This window comes from Trematomus bernacchii, unplaced genomic scaffold (genome assembly GCF_902827165.1).
Source record: "Trematomus bernacchii unplaced genomic scaffold, fTreBer1.1, whole genome shotgun sequence".
Taxonomy (NCBI): domain Eukaryota; kingdom Metazoa; phylum Chordata; class Actinopteri; order Perciformes; family Nototheniidae; genus Trematomus; species Trematomus bernacchii.
This window is the reverse complement of record NW_022988098.1, coordinates 3,757,154-3,775,557: the sequence shown is the minus strand read 5'-3', so window position 1 is coordinate 3,775,557 and position 18,404 is coordinate 3,757,154. Positions and strand designations below refer to the sequence as shown.

The 18,404-nt window shown below is 40.6% G+C and overlaps 2 protein-coding genes across 2 annotated transcripts; one reads left to right on the top strand and one right to left on the bottom strand.

Moving 5' to 3' along the window:
* Positions 1 to 1,085: 1,085 nt before the first annotated feature.
* On the bottom strand, positions 1,086 to 7,707 carry LOC117475582 (glutathione hydrolase 7-like). The gene is made up of 15 exons (XM_034121875.1): positions 7,525 to 7,707; positions 7,130 to 7,338; positions 5,630 to 5,781; positions 5,429 to 5,546; positions 4,486 to 4,553; positions 4,330 to 4,403; positions 4,046 to 4,227; positions 3,487 to 3,574; positions 3,273 to 3,400; positions 3,083 to 3,165; positions 2,534 to 2,677; positions 2,301 to 2,418; positions 1,658 to 1,795; positions 1,362 to 1,437; positions 1,086 to 1,279 (listed from the first exon to the last, which is right to left on the bottom strand). The coding sequence occupies exons 1-15, from the start codon at positions 7,652 to 7,654 to the stop codon at positions 1,134 to 1,136; spliced, it is 1,854 nt and encodes a 617-aa protein (XP_033977766.1). The 5' UTR covers positions 7,655 to 7,707; the 3' UTR covers positions 1,086 to 1,133.
* Positions 7,708 to 10,643: 2,936 nt separating this feature from the next.
* Positions 10,644 to 17,105, top strand: snai1a (snail family zinc finger 1a). The gene is made up of 4 exons (XM_034121927.1): positions 10,644 to 10,788; positions 13,050 to 13,493; positions 14,000 to 14,512; positions 15,611 to 17,105. The coding sequence occupies exons 2-4, from the start codon at positions 13,418 to 13,420 to the stop codon at positions 15,793 to 15,795; spliced, it is 774 nt and encodes a 257-aa protein (XP_033977818.1). The 5' UTR covers positions 10,644 to 10,788; positions 13,050 to 13,417; the 3' UTR covers positions 15,796 to 17,105.
* The last annotated feature ends 1,299 nt before the right edge of the window (positions 17,106 to 18,404 follow it).

Genomic DNA, 18,404 nt, shown 5'->3' with positions numbered 1-18,404 from the left:
TATGATCACTGGGATGCATGCACTGATACACTATCTGTAAACTCGTGTTTATTTAAAAGTAGGCTACCACTACCACAGAAATACTGTTACAAGTGAAAGTCATTAATCCAATATTTTACTAAAATAAATATAATTGTTAGCATCAAAGTATCATAGATCAGCGAGCCTTCTCATTGTTATACAGAATGGCCTATTTTAGAGTAATGTATATTACAATTATTATTATTTATGCATTTCAATGTACATGTTGCAGTTGGGAAATGTGGCTTATTTCTTTTAATTATATTTAATGCTGGGTTGCTTTTCAATTTTACCAAGGGATCAATGACGTCTTATCACATTTAATTCAAAAGTTATTAACTGATTATATGATTAATTCATTAATCATTGCTGATAGTACAGATGTGTGTATCACTTGGATTATTGTTTTCCTATAGCTGCACTAATGTAGAGACGTTTTAAGCTCCGTGTCATTTCTTACATAAAATGCACAATTTATGATTTAAAATTAAAATAATCCCAAATCCTCCTGTGCAGATAGTCCCTTTAAATATTATTTTATGAAGACAAAGTCCAATTGTTCTGTTTGTAAGATGACAATGACATCTGAACAAACATGTAGAAGGCATAGACTGTATAAATAAAGGTAGAAGGTCATGTTTTATCAACCCTGGAATGTTATTTACCAGAAGCTGCAGAGAAACAGTTTCAAAAGATGGTTAGGTCAAATGTTTAACCAGTGGCTCAGATGCAATATTTCGAGTGACATGTTTGTCTGCGTGTTTGCACGTAGCCTTGTGACGTTGGTATGTCTGACAGTATCTTGACTGCTTGTCAGCTTTTCATAACAACCGTTGTTTTTTTTCAAAAGACATTATGCATAGTTGCTTTTGTCTTGTTTTTTAATCCAATACAGAATTGACCTTCAATGTGGAGCTCGAGTATGATGGGATTATTCCATTTCAAGACCATGTTCCCTTCTTTAATAGAAAGTACTGCCCTCTTGTTGACTTGTGATCACAATATCACTGGAAACAACAACAGTCAACCTTATAGTGCAAACATTTCTAAATAATTGAATTGAGCTCTTTTAAGACATTTATTGAAAAATGAAGTTCACAAGAACAACAAAACTATAAGAATCCTTCAGATAATTGAGGTACATTTATGGGTGTAATTATATCTTTTTTCCTCAGGATCCCCTGAACAGAGTTTGTCTTCACTCTCTGAAGTGCGTGGCCTTCTTCATCCAAAAACTGCTCACCCTCAGGAAACTCAGCTGATAATGGAGATTTAGAAAAGTAGGACATTACTATTACAAACAATATATATGTAAAATAATAGCAATAGAGAAAACTTACAGTCAACAAGAGGCTTATTTGTCAGGGAGAGGCTGTCATTTCTCTCCTTATGTGAGGACAGTGCACTGATCAACACCTAAAACACAAAGAGTGTACATTGTCAATGTTTTTGTATTAAAACCTACTTCCAGTGAATCAGACCATAATCGTTTCTATATTTGAAGTCACACAGCATTTATATTACAGTTTGCCATGTTCGATCTATACAAAAATCCATCTTTTATATTTTTCCCAGTATAATTACACAAAGCTAAATAAAAAAGAGATATAAACAAAAACATGTTAATTGGTCAAACCTGGGTGATCACACTCAAACTCTGTTGCCCCCCCGAGCTGCTTAGTGCCATGTAGACGCCACATTTATGCCCCGCAGGCATCACTATCACCGGCATGAGAGAGGATAGGGTCCTCTTTCCTGGCTGGACTTTGTTTTTCTAAAGAAAAAAAGGGACAAACAGTGAGCAATAGTTTAAGGGACACCATTCTGCACATTTTCAGGTTCATATTTGCATTTTCAGACTCGTCTGTGACCTGTTTACATGCTTTAATATTCAAAAAGGTGTTTATTTTTCTCATACTGCCTATGCTGCAGCACCTCTTGGTCAACCTCTTATGGATGTCTGCCCCTTAGTCTATCACGTTACGTACAATGTGATGGAGCGCTAGCCAATAGAAGTGCGAGTGTTACATAGTGATGTCAACAAGTTACAGAGGAAAACAAAGGAGTCTAATGAGGGAATCTAATGAGTGTGTGGGAGGGAAACTCCCTCTGGATGAAACTGGGGGATTTCTTAACAGACCATTTACCTGCACAAAAACCTATAGCACACTACAGGAAGGGGAAAACCCAGAAATGCATAATAGGGCCTCTTTCATAAAAACAACTTTGGAGATGTCTGATTTTCTTTAGCTGAGATTTTTTTAAAGAAAGCAATGCACCTGGTTCTTTGAGAGTTGCCCTCGGGCTTCATATGTCCAGGAGGAGTTGAGCATGAGGCTGTTGAGAATAACGCCTGACGCTGTGACGATTCTGCTCCCGAATGGCGTGCTCAAAGAACTGTAAGATCACAAAGACAAGAGATAAGATGAAAGAATGTCCTTGTGCCCAGCAGCACATACCACACCTATCCTCCTGTGATCGCTTATGTCACGCTGCAGGTCGCAACAATCACCTTGTAACCGTCACCATCAGGTCGTCGGGTCCCATGACTGCAACTTGTCCAGCCATCCGCTCTGTCTGCAGGGAGGGGATGGAGTCGGGTGCAGAGGTATGGGAGGAATTGATCCTCTGGCGAAGCACCTCTGCTTGATTCTTACTTTTGCAAGAGCAGAGAGGAATTAAAAGGATGTTAGCTGCTTTTGAACTGATTTGTTTTTGCAGAACAGTGGCTATCAATTAAGGCAGAAGATAAGTAACAGTTAAACATGAACATATAAGGATTCATGACGACAGAAAACACATTTTGCTCTAACTTTTACTCTTGGAACTTGAGGATTTTATGTTTTTCTTTGTCATGTGTTGAAATGTGCCATTTAAATGAACCTGCCCCGCTTCATTTGTTTTTAAATAAAATAAAACAATACATTTGGCATGGGCCCGAGGTTTATCGTGAAATGTATACGTTTCATAGACGAAATAAACCATCAAATTATAAAGAAAATATTGTTATTGATTATTATTGAATGAATTGTCACAGTTGTTCGTCCCTAATGTAGTTTACCTCAGCATGTCAGACAGCAGCTGAGTCACTGAAGAGTTATATTTAGGGTCACCCAAACCACTGGCCAAAGCTTCTTTCAGAGCCTTAAAAAGGGAGAAATAAATCATTCTTATAGGAGATTTACCATCAAAACTGCTGGTATGTTAAATAAACAACAACATTGTGATATTTAAGCTTGGCAATGCAGTACCTCAGCAACCCAGTGGTGTGTTTGATTTTCAGTGTTATTGTTCTCGTTGAGGTGGAGGCCCTCCAAAATGTTGAGTGCTGATATCAACGCTGCACCAGCAGGTTGAGGAGGAACTTGAATAATGGATTCTAAGACAAGAGTAACACAACATAGAAAAGGGTGTCAAAAATAATAAAAAAATATATATATTAAGGATATTATTGATGAATATTACCATTGTACAGGCCTTCCAGTGGCTGCTCCACTTGTACGCTGTAAGCACTGATGTCCTCTCTGCTCAGGACCCCTCCATTAGCTCGCACCTTTGAATGAGAACACAACAAAAGATGTTAAAACAGTATCATTTTAACTGTTAAAGAGACCCGATTTTGGGATTCCCTTTCCTATAGTGTGTTATAGGTTTTTGTGCATGTAAATGGTCTCGAAAGGCTAAAATCCCAAACTTCCCTCCTGCTTCTATTAGCTAGCGATCCAACACATTTTAATGATAGGCTAAGGGGTGGAAAGTCTCTGAGCAGTTCACAACAGAGCTGGCCAGCTAACCAATCATAGCAGACTGGGCTCTGGTTTCAGACAGAGGGTGAAAAGAGGTGCTGTAGTACAGGCAGTATGAGAAAAATAAATACCTTTTTGAACATTAAAGCATGGAAACATGTCAGAGTAGAGACACAGGATACTAATAAGAACTTGAGAATGAGCAGAATATGTCCTCTTACAACTTAAATGAAAAGCAAATTACAAACTATAATTTTGACACATTTCACACCATTCACCTCATCCTCCATCTCTTTTGAGACGTTTCCATCATAGAAGTTAGACACACCAGCCTCTAGGACTCCAGCCAGACTGGACATCATCAGAAATGAACCAGGACCCAGAGCTCGGCCATCGGGGAAGAACAAGTCCCTGAAACGTTGTGACACCCTCTGACCTTTTACCTTTGATATAGCCTCAGCTGTAGAATAACAAAAACGAGTCACATCCTGGTTTCACATCCTGAGGAGACATCATCATCTTATAATGTGGTAAAGTGACATTTTATTTTGATTTTACTCACCAAGACTGAAAGACACATTGAAACCTTCTTTGGCCACAGCAGCAGCTCTGGCGACCACATCCTCCCATGGCAGACTGCACAGATTTTGTGGTGAGACATTTGACTTAAGGATATAAATAAAACATCAGATCATTTTCACTTTGAGTGAACTCTTACCTCCCGTACAAGCTGTGAGCGCGGTGTAACCCTCTGAGCATTCCTGGCACCCCCACCTGCAGACCGGCCTGCATGGATGGAGTAGATTATTACAGATTGTCTAATAACCCATTTGTTATAAGACTGATATAAAGTATTTTATTTCCAAATAAGGTTTGCCTTGTTTTTTTTCCAAAGAAAGAAAGTGTTTGTTGTAAATTGTACGTGTTGTCGGCAACCGTATAAAATGTGAAATTAATGTCATCAAATTTTAGCACAATATTATATCTTAAACTCAGAAAACATGATCTTATTTGCAGACATTTTACTTGTGCATAGAATGTTTGAAGGTCTGCCCCACCAAAATCCATCAACCAGAGCTATACCAGTGGGGATATTGTAAAAATGCACCCTCTATGGCTAAATGTGGTACATTCACAGTACATGATGGAGTGTGCTCCTGTTAATGTGCATTGTCCCATTTTGAGTAAATAAATACAAAATAAAAATAATCTTTCCACAGGACGCTGAAGAGCACCACCATATTTTAAATAGGACTAAAAGCATTCAGGCTTTTTCATGAAGGCAGATTAGCACCAATTAAAATACATGACAAAAGTGTTACATAACTTGCTGATACACAATATATGTAACTACTGTTAAAAGTGCATGGATACATGAAAACTCACCTTAAGGTTTTCAGTCCTATTTTGAACATGGGGTGAACTTTGACCTCTTCTGGTCCAAATGAGAATTACAACAATACACTAAACTTATTTACAGATAAACAAAAAGGGACATTAAAATATTATCCTGGCAAAATCTTTTTTGTCATCTGTTCTTATGTGGTTAACCCAGAAGATAAAACCGTTTACAGAAGATTAGATTTTTTTAAATGTCCACCTTTATTTTTTCTGATTCTTACTTTCCTTTCAGGGACTTTTGTATATACTTGCGAAATCACCTTTACTTCTGAAACATTTTGCAGCATCTCCTCTTTCAGGGTTTTAGGTGCAGATCCCTGGAAATCAATCACCCTGGTTTTATTCTTCCGGATGTCATGAACCAGCATCACACCACCTCTACAGAACAAGGATGAATTTGTGATCGAATACATCGATGTACATTTTAAACTACGCATACAAACATCAGGTGAATCACATACCCACCAACCCCTGACACATGTGGATGCACAACACCCAGACACAGGGCGGCAGTGATGGCAGCGTCGACACTGGACCCCCCATCACGGAGGACTCTGTGTCCGAGGGCAGAGCAGAGCTCATGATCCGACACCACAGCACCTTTTACTAACACCTGGGGAATAATGAGAACAAATAACTTGTGGTTATAATTGTTAGTGCACATATTTGATTTGATTATTCTGATGATGTTGTCATAGTATACTGTACATAGTTTTTGTGTATATTTATTCGTGTAAATATTTTTTTTTATAATTGCTTTTATATATTTTTAAATATATCTTCTTTAACTGTGTTTATGTGTGCACCATATACACCAAGGATAATCCCTCGTATGTGTTAACCTACTTGCCAATAAACCTGTTTCTGATAATATCACTAGACCAGGCTTGGGAAGTAACAGATTGCATGTAATGGGATTAAATAATCGAAATACCAAAATACCATAGAAAAGACATAATCCGATTACTGTTACAATACTACAAATTGGGGAATAAAAGCAGCATTACAGTGTGACTAAAAAACTCAAGAGCATATAGTGTTTGTTGTAAAAGAATCAGATGTTATTTCTTCTCTGTAAACTGTTCTGTTGGCCAATACTTTAATTGTGAATCTATAGAATAGAATAGAATCGGAGGGATGAACCCCTCTTTAATGGTCACACATGCAGAGCACACAGCACACACAGTGAAATGTGGCCTCTGCATTTAACCCATCCTAGTACTAGGAGCAGTGGGCAGCTATTGCACAGCGCCCAGGGAGCAATGGGAGTGGGGGGGCGGGGTGTCCGGTGCCTTGCTCAAGGGCACCACGGCAGGGCCAAGGAGGTGAACTGGGACCTCTCCAAGTAGCACAGTCCACACTCCATATTTAGGTCTGGTCGGGGAGTTGAACCGGCGCCCCTACGGCTCACAGTCCAAGCCCCTACTGACTGAGCCACTGCCGGACCACCTCTGCTGCCTGAATCTGCTTTATGGTTTTCACTTTCTTTGGGTCATTTGTTCTTTTTTTAATTCAGTAGTTGAACCTATGTCAATAAGATTGTGTGTGAGTTTATGTATTAAATGATAACTGAGCATTTTCTGTCAGCTCAGATTTGATTTCTGCTTGTAGTATGTGCCCATGTGTTTCATTGGTGGAGTATAGGCTACTGACGGAATATGCTGAGCAGAGGACACATTTTTTATCCTTAATATCATAGTTTCTTCTTTTCTAAAGATAACATTGCTCAGTTGCCTTACATAATATGCTTAAGTAAAAAACATTTTATTGATATTTATTTTCTCTTGTATTTATTTGCATTGAATTTGATTGATTGAGGCAGACCAAAAGTAACGGAACGTAATCAGATTAAATTACTTTTATATTATGATACTCAGATGAGGTTACTGATTACATTTATCCACAGGTAACTAGTAATTGTAACAGAATACATTTTCTAAGTAACCCTGTGCTTGACCTACCAATCTTTCACCCAGGTATATATGCAGGATCAAGGCAATGGTCACTCCGATGGCGAAGGTGATAGAAACAGCATAGAAATGTAGGAGTGTGACCTGATCGGAGCGGTCCGTGTCTGTCTCTTTGGGGCTGGACACGCTTCGGTCAAACACGTATGGGCTTCCAGTTACCAGCTGTTTCAGAGGGATGTCCTTTGGGTGATGGTTGAGGTCTGTGGCAGCAGCAAGGAAAAAGTTAACATTTACCGAGGTAAAGAATATTTTGCTTTACAAAACAAGTCAGGTTATGAGTGATATAAATCCTGCCTGTTTCCCCCCATTGACATCTAATAAGGTGATTTACACAGTGTTGCAAATTAGCAATTATGAAAGGCTTACATATATTTGTATCTACTTACCACAGCTTCCGTTCAAGGCACAGGTGAAGTCCCTTGAGCGATCATTCAATTCAGAAGGATCAGCAAAACTTTTGTAACCAGATTTGAACTGCTTGTTAAGTTTTGTTATAGGGGATAACTCCATCCTCATATATTTAAGAGCTCTTCAGGCACTAACCCTCCTGATTGTAAAAAGCCCTTAAGTTGAAACCTTCCCTCAGGTGAGCTTGTAATCAAACACAGCTGGTGCAATCATGTCCCAACCAATGAGATGTCAGCATTTGGACACGTCAAACTGTGAGCTCATAAACAAAGCATGAGCTGCATATTTCTCATTTTTATTTGGCATATAAAAAAGGTTTGGTGTTTTTACATACAGGTAAATAAAAGCAAATCAATACACAAATTACAACACTTTGTCCAAAATCTTAGAAAATACATGCACTCATCCACATTTGCAAATACAAGAAAACATGGTGTATTTCATTTCATCAGGTGGACATCTTCATATCAATTCACATACAGTACGAGGTATAATGTAGCTGCCTGTTGTAGTGATTGGTTACATCAAGATCAGAGGTATAGATTAAATATGACAAGACACAATTTAGTGTAGATGTGTGTACATTTCCCCTTTGAATAAAGGAATTCTGATTATGTGTATTTAGCGTGATACATGTTGTAAGTTTATTTAAAAACAGAGCTTCAGTGGCTGAGGTTGCGATGTGCCGGCTGTTGGAGGTGAAAGGCGTGATGTTGGACTCCTGTGCGAACACGGTTCTGCCGTTGAATGGCGTTACGAGACATGTGGTGTGGATCGACCCAGGTCTTCTTGTTGCAAGATAGCTGTGTCTCTTCAAGCAAATCTTTAGGGTGAGGAAGAGGGGCTGTGACGGCTAGACTGCTGCTGCTGCTCTGAACTGCAAGCTCTGGATCTAACACACTGGAGAGAAACACAAGGAAGAATGTGAGTCTAACAGCCTGAGACATTGTTCATCAATCTGAAGTTAAAAATAAATGTAATATATTTGGGGGTTTGAAATGGTCCCTGTTTATTATTGGTAAACACTTAAAGGTGGGGTAGGTAATTTTGGAGAAACCAGCTCGAGTGCGCTAGAATTTGAAAATACACAGCCGGAAAAAATGTGACACTTCCTTACAGAGCCCCTCCTCCAACACACACGAACGCGCACATGACCAATGAGGGCACGAGATAAGTTTGTGCACAGATGGAAGGCTGACAGGCAGGTAGGCCATCCAGTTATTTTAGCCGGGCCGGCTAAAATGATTGGTCGTGCTTTTTACAGCGCCACGGCTTCCACAGATGAATTTTTTTTATGGATTTTTTGTCAAAGCACTTAAGATATTAATCGCTATCGGGATGTTAAGAGCATTCCAGGGAATATAACAAAAAGTGTATCTCGAGCCGGTTTCTCAAACTTACCTACCCCACCTTTACGTTTTTTCCCTTTCAAATATAATGTGATTTTTTTGAAAGGATTCCTCACCTAATGTCACTTTCCATGTTCACAGCTATGTCTTCATGGAGAGCAGAGTTTGATGGCTGTGTGTCAGCCGGCTCTGTAACCTCGTTCTCTGATGAGCTTGGCTCTGTGGAGACGGAAAGGATTTACGTCATATAATTGAGAAATAATTCAGTATACAGGAGGTTGATGGTCTTTCTGTGGAGAAAACAATACTATAGTGGTGTTAAAATGGATGTTTTCAGATATTTTAAAGTAGGTTAGTATGAGGTAGTCAGCGTTTGGTATATGATTTCATTATTTGAGTTTGTGGTTTGGCTTCATTGGATTAAATGCAGCCTCCAATCACGGTTATGAGTCCACATCGACATGACTTTTGGGAATTATTTTGAATAAATGCTGGGTTATGATTTAAGATAACACTTCCACCAAAATGATTGTGCCCTACTTACACTCCATATTTCTTTAAATATTGGGACATTGCAGATAATTAAATTCAAAAAATGACTGACCTTGATGATTCACAACAAGCCATCCTTCTTCCACCACTTCTCCAGACTTCACATCTTCAGGGGTCTCCTCTCCCCCAAAAAACAGACGGGTGATGGTTTTGAACATTGCTATTTATTCTAACTTTATCTTAGTCTTCCCTTGGGGTGTTTCTCTATACTGTTGATCCCGTCTTCCTTGCTCAGGCGTTGCAAGAGTCTATATCTGCTTGAGACAAGAAAAGAGGGGCTCATCAAATCATATCACACATCTTCAATGCTTCCTTCAGTGATGCTAATCCTATTTTGACTGTTTGGGAGTGATGCCAAGAAACCCTTGCTTCATTATTATTTCAAAATTCAAGAAATCTGGGTCAGCTGACCAGGATGTCCAATGAAATGTCTTGAAATAAAGTGGTTTGAATAATGATGCCCACTCCCCAGAATTTCATTGTTGGTGTCCATCTGTTTTGGCTCATATGGGGGAGGGGTTTCTTTTATGGAACATTTTGTCAGTGCAAAAATGCCTGCTCTGCAACTTGGACTGAGGAGGGTCCATGTTGAGCCATTGCTCTATATTGCATTCATTTCTGCAGTGCAAACACTTTAACTGCCTGATGTCATCTTGCTTGCATGCAACAAGGTATAATAGACTGTATAAGGTACATATCACTGAATTATTAAAACACTACTGCAGACAGAGAGATCACGTCTCTGCCGAATCAAACAATCAATGTATTGCTCACTGACTTCCGTTTAAATATATTTTTGGACATTGTTTCGGGTATTTGGGTTACAGAGTCCTCAGTGGTTTGCAGCTGAATAACGATATAGTATTCCTTGCATAGCTAATTAATTAAATTGAGAAAACCAATGACAGCCTGCAGTACACGTACAATGCATTTTTGGGAGGATAATAATCGGACAAATTGTGTCTCTGATGTCAACAACAACGTAAATGGTTGTTTTAGCATTGTCTAACGTAATGCATTCAATGCATTTGCAGTAGGCTTGCTTTTCTGTGTCCTTACCTGCTGTAGTGTTTCTCAGTTTCTCTCGCAGACCATTGTTTGGTGTAAATGTTGCTAATTTTCACAGTGTTGCCTGTTAACAGCCTGTTATTGTTCTGTAATTCAAATCTGCAACCGACCACAGACAACAGAAGCCCCGCCCAGAAGGAGACACCAACCAATCAGAGGCTGGGCACCGCGCATGCGCTTTAATTAATGACTGTGAATTCAAACAGTGAATTGTTATGTCTGCTGTACGTCTCTTCTTCGCATGAGCGCCCAGCCGTCTGAACTACAGCACTGGTGAATATTCGCCGCAGTGATAGCCACATTAAGTTATTGCTCAATATTTGGCTGTTTAACAAACATAAAACACCCGCAGGGAACCCGGAAGTAGGCAGTGAGATGCTCTGTTCATCCATGTGCTAATCGGAGGATGGCACTGCAATCCTAAACGTTCAAGAGAAGAAAGGGACTCTTGCTACGATGATGTGTATTTGTGTGTGCGTGCGTGTGTGTGTGTGTGTGTGAGTAGAAGCAGAACAGCTGGTTTGGATAAGATTATTGTGCTCTGTCTGCAGGGCGCCACACAAATGCAACTGGTCAGTCTTTGTCTCCCCCTAGTGATTGATCAATGATAAGGCCAAACCGCTTCAGAATCAGAATCGGTTTTATTAACAGTAGGTTTACACATATAGATAGGAGGAATATTTACCTCTAGTTGCTGTAGCCTACTATAGTGTATTAAGTAAAGGTTAAAAGCCTACTTGAGTAAAATCAAAAAAAATCTTAAGTCAGAATCAGTGATGCTCTGGGAAAATGTCTTATAACGTGTAAGGCCACACATTGGCATCACACAAATCTAACTTCAATATGACCCTGTCCTTGTTTGACTGCAAGGACACATGAAAGCAAAGTGAAAGCAAACGCTTTTTTTAAACTGATGCATATTCACTCTTAGATATGTGGGCAACGTATCTAAAGTAACCTTTGTGTATTAAGGCTTTTGGGGAAGGATTCATTATCTGCTAGACACAACACAAACAAACTCCACAAAAAAGGCAAGAAACATAAACCTTCACTCAGCCTGAGGCCATAATCCAACTGCACATGTACTGCACTTGTACTTATAATAGGCCTATGTATGATAATATTTATGAAAAGATGTTTGTGGGAGGACAACATATGATTTTCTTATTTATGGTGTTTTATTGTTTACAGTTTAATCTGCATTCCAGCATATTTTTCCAATAATGCTAACATTGTGGCTGTTGATTTGAGCATTGCCCTGAAGTTTGCCATGAATTTGATGTTGGCAAACTTCATTTTGCCAGTGACCTAAAGCTTCTCATAGGTTGTACAAAGAATGCCCGTTTTCCTTTTATTCCTGCAAGATACCCGCAGTGCTGAGTGTATATTTATATTGCACATAAGTATTATACTGCTTATTAACAATATCTAATTAACAAATTGTAACTTGAATATGTATCATTTTAAATAGTCTTGTTGGGTTTGTGAAATGTATATCCCCCACACCTTACTGCCCTTCAGTAGGCTGTATTTGAATGTCTTAAAAAGTCAATAGTGGGGGGTGTACAATGTCAGGACAGTGGGACAAAAATAGCTCATTGATTTTTTTTACTGTCGCAGTTTGAGGAACAAGCGAAGAAGAAGGTCTTTCGCAGGACAGAGGCAAAGCACAGCCATTAGTCACAGTGTGTTTAAATCCCTCATTTCACAGGTGACACAGTTTTGGAAATCCCTTGAAATGATACCTGTCTATGCTCTAAATGTAAAGGAACCTCTGTAAAAGCGCCACCTAGTGTTCATTGGAATGATCTCGTGCTATGTCATCACTGCCTTTCTTCCACAAGATGGTGCAGGTACTCTACTGAAGTACTCAAGACAGACAACCTGTGTATCAAGATGTAGCTTTATTTTTTAAATGTATTTAATAAAGTGTGGCAGGTCTGATGACAGTCTGACGCCACCTCATTATCACAGCCTGAGAACAATAACCCTTTCATGACATATTGATTTCATATTCATTTTAACCTTAAAGTAATACCAAATTACAATTTTGAAGTCTGCACATTCATGATATAATCACTTTGAGACATTGTTTCCTTCTAAATTCACCAAATGAGGAGAAACAGTGAGTGACTGATAACTAGACAATGACCCCAAGTGTTAAAAAGACATATACTGTCATAGTAGGAAACTTTGATTATTACAATTACATTTGTATTGGTTTGAATATAACTGTTAAGCTATGTACTGTGGTGGACTATCGACCAGTCCTTAAGGCTGCAGTTGTAGTTTGATAACGTTTAAAATAAAGTTTGATAAAGTTTCTCAGCAAATTTGAAACAGCTTAAATTCCTTACATCAGTTGCCTGTTGGTGTTGCAGTGTTTTAAAAAGTAATTAAACTGTGCACCTGAGCTTGCAATTATATTTTCACAACATATCTGCTTAATAGTGTCCCAGTATGTGATTTTAATGTATGACACTCGCGCAGTTGTAATAATTCGCTACTGTCTCTTCACCTTTTCTTGTCTGCAGGTCAACACCACTGGGGTCCCGTGTCTAAAGGCTGCTGGTGTTTTTGTTGTAGCAAAGTGCATGGAGGCTTCATGCTGAGCACTTGATCGGTGACACGGGAGGTGGGGAGGGCCCTCGGGGCGAGCACACCCCTACCGCCTGTGTCAGTACTTCAGAACAGAGGCCAGTATTTAGTCATTCTGCATGAACGCTGCACACACACACACACACACACTCACACACTTGTCCGCTCCAACTTGAGGACTATAGGAAGACGTTTCCTGCGGATCCGAGGACCAAGATTTGTGTTTTTTTTTACTCTTTGTACAAACTGTGCGTCGCGACCACGGGATACTTTTACGCACAGTTCTCTGACGCTCACAAGGACAATGCCTCGATCTTTCTTGGTCAAAAAGTACTTCGCGAAACAAAAGCCAAACTACAGTGAACTGGTATGTCACAATGGTGAGTTGAAACTTTTTTTTATATTTCTGTATGACTTATGAACGTTTTTTAACTGAATGCGTAAAATGCACAGGTCTGTTTTCGCGAAGTTGAGCTTTGTTGTGACTTTTAAGTTGAAGGTGGTTATATTTTGGGAATCAACAGTGCAGTGCTTTTTGTGTCTGGTTCAACAACAAACCCAGCTACTCCCCGTTCAAGTCGGGGCCCGTTAGATGCACTTTCCCCCCTTCCTTTCTGCAACCAGACAGAGCACCATTCATGTTACAAGCCCTTGTGAATACGTGGGAGGAAACGGCCCATGAAACCTTCCCATGGCTCCAACTTTATGCTCAGTTAATGTTGAGGAATTATGAGTTTATCTCCTAAGAGAAAACAGACAGTATAGGAGTAGTTGGGGAATGTGTTTAAGACACATTGTCCATTGTGCTGTTTTACATTTAAATGACTTCTTGTCATATGTATATAGTGTGCATTATGATTAAACCATCCTCTTCCTTCTGCCTCAGACACGTCACTGGAGAGGTATCCCCTCGCTGAGCTCCCCTCAGGGGACAACACCTGCTTCACCACAGGTCTGGTTTGGGACCTGAGCGTGCTGCCCGCCCTCTACCTGCCCATCTCCCAAACAGAGCCTTCTGCCACCCCGGGGCCCCTGGACCTCAGCTCCCCCTCCAGCCTCAGCAGCAGTGCCAGCAGCTGTGGAGAGGAGGATGAAGGTCGCACATCAGACCCTCCAAGTCCAGAACCGGTCCACACATATGCCCCCCGCCAGCGGATGAAATGCACCGGTGTCATGCCTCATATCAGCCCCCCTGAGGAAGAGGAGGAGGAGGAGAGGAAGGCCCCCGCCACAGCAGCCCGGCCGGCCTTCCTCTGCAAACACTGCCCCAAGGAGTACACCAGCCTCGGGGCCCTGAAGATGCACATCCGCTCACACACACTCCCCTGTGTGTGCACCACCTGTGGAAAGGCTTTCTCCAGGCCGTGGCTGCTGCGCGGCCACATCCGCACACACACAGGTAAAAACAACACATTTCTTCATTTGCTCTATTTAAAGATTCAAAGGTTTTATTGTCATATGCACAGAAGCTACAGTGTAGTTATGGCATTGAAAAACTCAAGTCCCAGGCTCCTTCAACAGAGCAACCTTGATATAGATAAGACAATAAATAGTGCACAAAGAAACAGAATAGAAATACAATACTGCAAGAGAATGTTGCAAGCGACCAATGTGCAAGTAATGCAGGAGAAGTAAACTATATACATGTAAAATGGAATAAGATGAGCTTTAATAATATGAATAACTGTTGAGTCAGGAGTGAATAATTAGTGTGCTTGTGTAGAAGCTGTGAATCTACATTAGATGTGAGTCAGCAGGTCCCTCCTTCATCATCACAGAGCAGGATATCCATGACAATCAGTTTGATGAGCTCAACACTTGACCAGAAGATTTTATCACATGGGGTAGCCGTCTGTAGACCAGGTGCTCATTGATCGCTCATTGTGTTTTAATGTCCCAACAACAATGACTCGTCAGCTAATTGTCTTATCACGGCTGCTGGGGAAAGACAGCAGATTGGGGACACACAGGAGGGACAAAAGGTTTAAAGGAATGCCTGAAGGCTCTGCTATCACTGAGCACTTTGTAACTGCAGCCACTTGTTAGCGTGCTGATCTAATTTGGCTCTGATTGAATCATGCTAATTCAGTCAGGCTCTGACCCCACCAGCACACCATGTGCTTCTTCATTATCTGCAGAGTGTGTGTGTGAGGTGTTTATGGAGGGATCTTGTGAACTCTGGCTGTCAGTCACCTGACATTTACATTTAATTTATTTTGCTATTCCATGCACACTTATTGTAAATAATATCCTGCTTTAAAATTGTGTTAACGGTAATTGTCCATTTGTCTACAGATCTTTATTTTTCTCTGTCAATATTTAAATATTTTACTTTTTAGTTATTTTTGAGATATTATTTACTCTTTTTCATTTTCACATTATGTGCAATGCCTTGTTTAAACATGCTGCTGTGACGAAAACATGTCTCAAATTGGGATCAATAAAGTATATCTTATCTGACATTTTCTGATGTGTTTTCTCCTTTCTCTCTGTCCAGGTGAGCGTCCGTTCTCCTGCACCCACTGCAACCGGGCCTTCGCCGACCGCTCCAACCTGCGAGCTCACCTGCAGACTCACGCTGAGGTGAAGAAGTACCAATGTGGCGTCTGCTCTCGCACCTTCAGCCGCATGTCGCTGCTGCAGAAGCACAGCTCCTCCGGTTGCTGCTCCTCCGCCGTGTGACCGCCACAGAGAGAGAGACAAGAGGGGGACAGTCAGAGCTCAGGGGGTTCGAGGGCCACGGAGAGGGTGTCCACACAAGCTGGCCTGATGACGACCTGCGAGGCCACAAAGAGCATGAAGTGACTTCATTTTAAAGACCTGGAGGGAATTAAGCCTCATTAAAGATCTGACTTTGCAAGCCAAAATGACTTTTTAAAACATCTGAAGAGCAGATTTTTTCCTTCCAATCTAGACTCAGGTTTTTATGGCCGGACCAAATTTGAAACCGAGCAAAGCCGACACTCACTTGATATCAGCCCCCTTTGTTGCTTTTCTGCCCGTTTCCTAAAGACCAAATATGTAGTGAACTCATCGGGGTAAGAGGTGCTCTTTCCTGTCTCCGTCCTGGTGCCGGCCAGCTCAGGATCATAGCCTAGACACAGCTGCTGAGAGTTGGGGTGCGTGGGTGGAATAAATCTCTCAGCGTGCCTCAAAACACACACACACACACACACACATGCAAACAGTCACACACACAAAAAGCAAATGCACACACAGCTGTCCCTGGTACTGTGGTGTAGATAGACGAGGTGCTAACAGGTGCTACAGCCATGACCTTCGGCGGCTGATAGCAGGTGACTTCCACTGCCCTTGGTTTGCTTAAGAAAAAAAAGAGGAAGCATGTCATCACAAAAGAATGGCATCAGTTAAGTCCTTATTTTTCCGCCGGTGAGGATCACTTTAAGCCTCTATTTTGTCTACATCCAAACCTTCTCTTTTATCTGATGATTTTCACAGATAGGAAAAGCCATGCTGTCTGTTATTTTCCAAAGAAGCTTCACTTTGCAAGCGCCGCTGCAACGCGGAAGACAATGCAAGCCATGCACTCAAGGTTACCACAGTGTTAATAATACAAGCCAAAAGCCATATTTTGTAACTTAAATGAATTTGTGCCTTGAAATTGTGTTACTTTGAAACCAAAAATGTGCCTTTTTTTACCTCAGTTAGTATTTGTCGATATAAAATTGAATGCAGTATTAGTAGAAATTAGCGCCAAAACAGTTTGAAAATGCAAGAAGGCTGGGACCAAAGATTTTAAGGTTTACACCATGGAGACATGGTAGACTAATATGTGATCAGAAGCCTGTCGGTGCAGTACAAAGCTGAATTTTTAAACTTTCCTAAACCTTTTTATGGCAGTGTTTTATAGTGCAATGTGCAGATGACTTTGTTATTTCAATTTTTGTACCATGCTTGTGTGTTCACTCCTATTTCTTGTATGTTGTAACTGATGAATTTTCATTCAATAAAGTAATTTATGTTTATTAAAACTTGCTTTCTCATTTGCATTAGAGTAAAAAATCCCCACCTGTACAGTTGAATCTGGGCGCAGTCGTTACGTCGGTTATGAAAGATGTGTTTGATCATTAACTGGGGGTTGTCAGTTCAGCACCTTGATATAAGGTGTGACGAGTGACCTGACCATTGTGATGACGTTGCAGATGTGCAGGTGAACACACTTTGATGATGGACGGGAACAACTGACTGCACCTGCTTCCAGTTTCCACCTGCCGTCTACTTCTCACTGTCACTGTGCAAACACTGCTGGATACGTTTGCGTGTAAAATAACTTCGCTGAACTTCTGTTTTCAATCTACCCCAAAGATCTACCATGATTTCTTCCGACACTCTGAAGTGACCTTACGGTGGAACTATAGTAGGCTGTGTGTGTATTTCTTTCCTCCTCTGGGACAGTATAGCATTCTCCTCTTCCTCCGACCAGACAGTGAGTCAGAGTCTGCACAGGCTGGAGGTTCCCATGGCGGCTCTGCTTCAGTCAGCAAGTCAGGCCACTAGTCAGTGAGTGAGTTATCAAAGAGTAAGTGAGTGAAAGAGTTAGTTGGTGTACGTGGGATGAGACCCATCATAGTGAGGTAAGCTGTTCCACTCCACAGTTCCTTATTTCCTACTGAGTCAGCTCACAGCTACCAGGACGACCACTGCATCATACAGCAGTGACTCACCCCGCACACTCAGTACTTTACACCAGTGGGCGAATGTAACCAAGTTCTGTACTTAAGTTTGAGATACTTTACTTTGCTTGTGAGGCCCCTTTCTACCTTCACTCCACATCATCCCAGAGGAAAATATTGTACTTTTTTCTTAACTATCCTGGCTCCAAAATGGTGGAACGACCTCCCTACATATCAGCATAGCAGAAAGTCCACACATTTTCGTTGCAGACTGAAACACCTACTTGCTTTGACTGCACTTGGGCCCAAAGAAACACCTTACTCTTGTATGTAGCACTTTATTTGAAGCTAATGCACTTAAAGTGGTCTTGCTATTTTTTATTTGTTTCTTCATGGTTGATTGCACATTCCACGTTCAGCTAAATAAAGTGTGATGTAATTTAATGGATACAGGAAATGTATTCGTAACTATTTATATGATTGTTTAGTCATGTTCACCCCAATACATGTCCTGGTTCCAGCTTCACAAATATAAAGACTCACTGCTTTACCTTTTTAATAATTTTGAGTGTGGATGGATGGACGGCAATCAGCAGATTAATCCATCACAAAATCACCATTAGTTAAACAAGTCAGAGACTTGCTTGAGAAATAAGA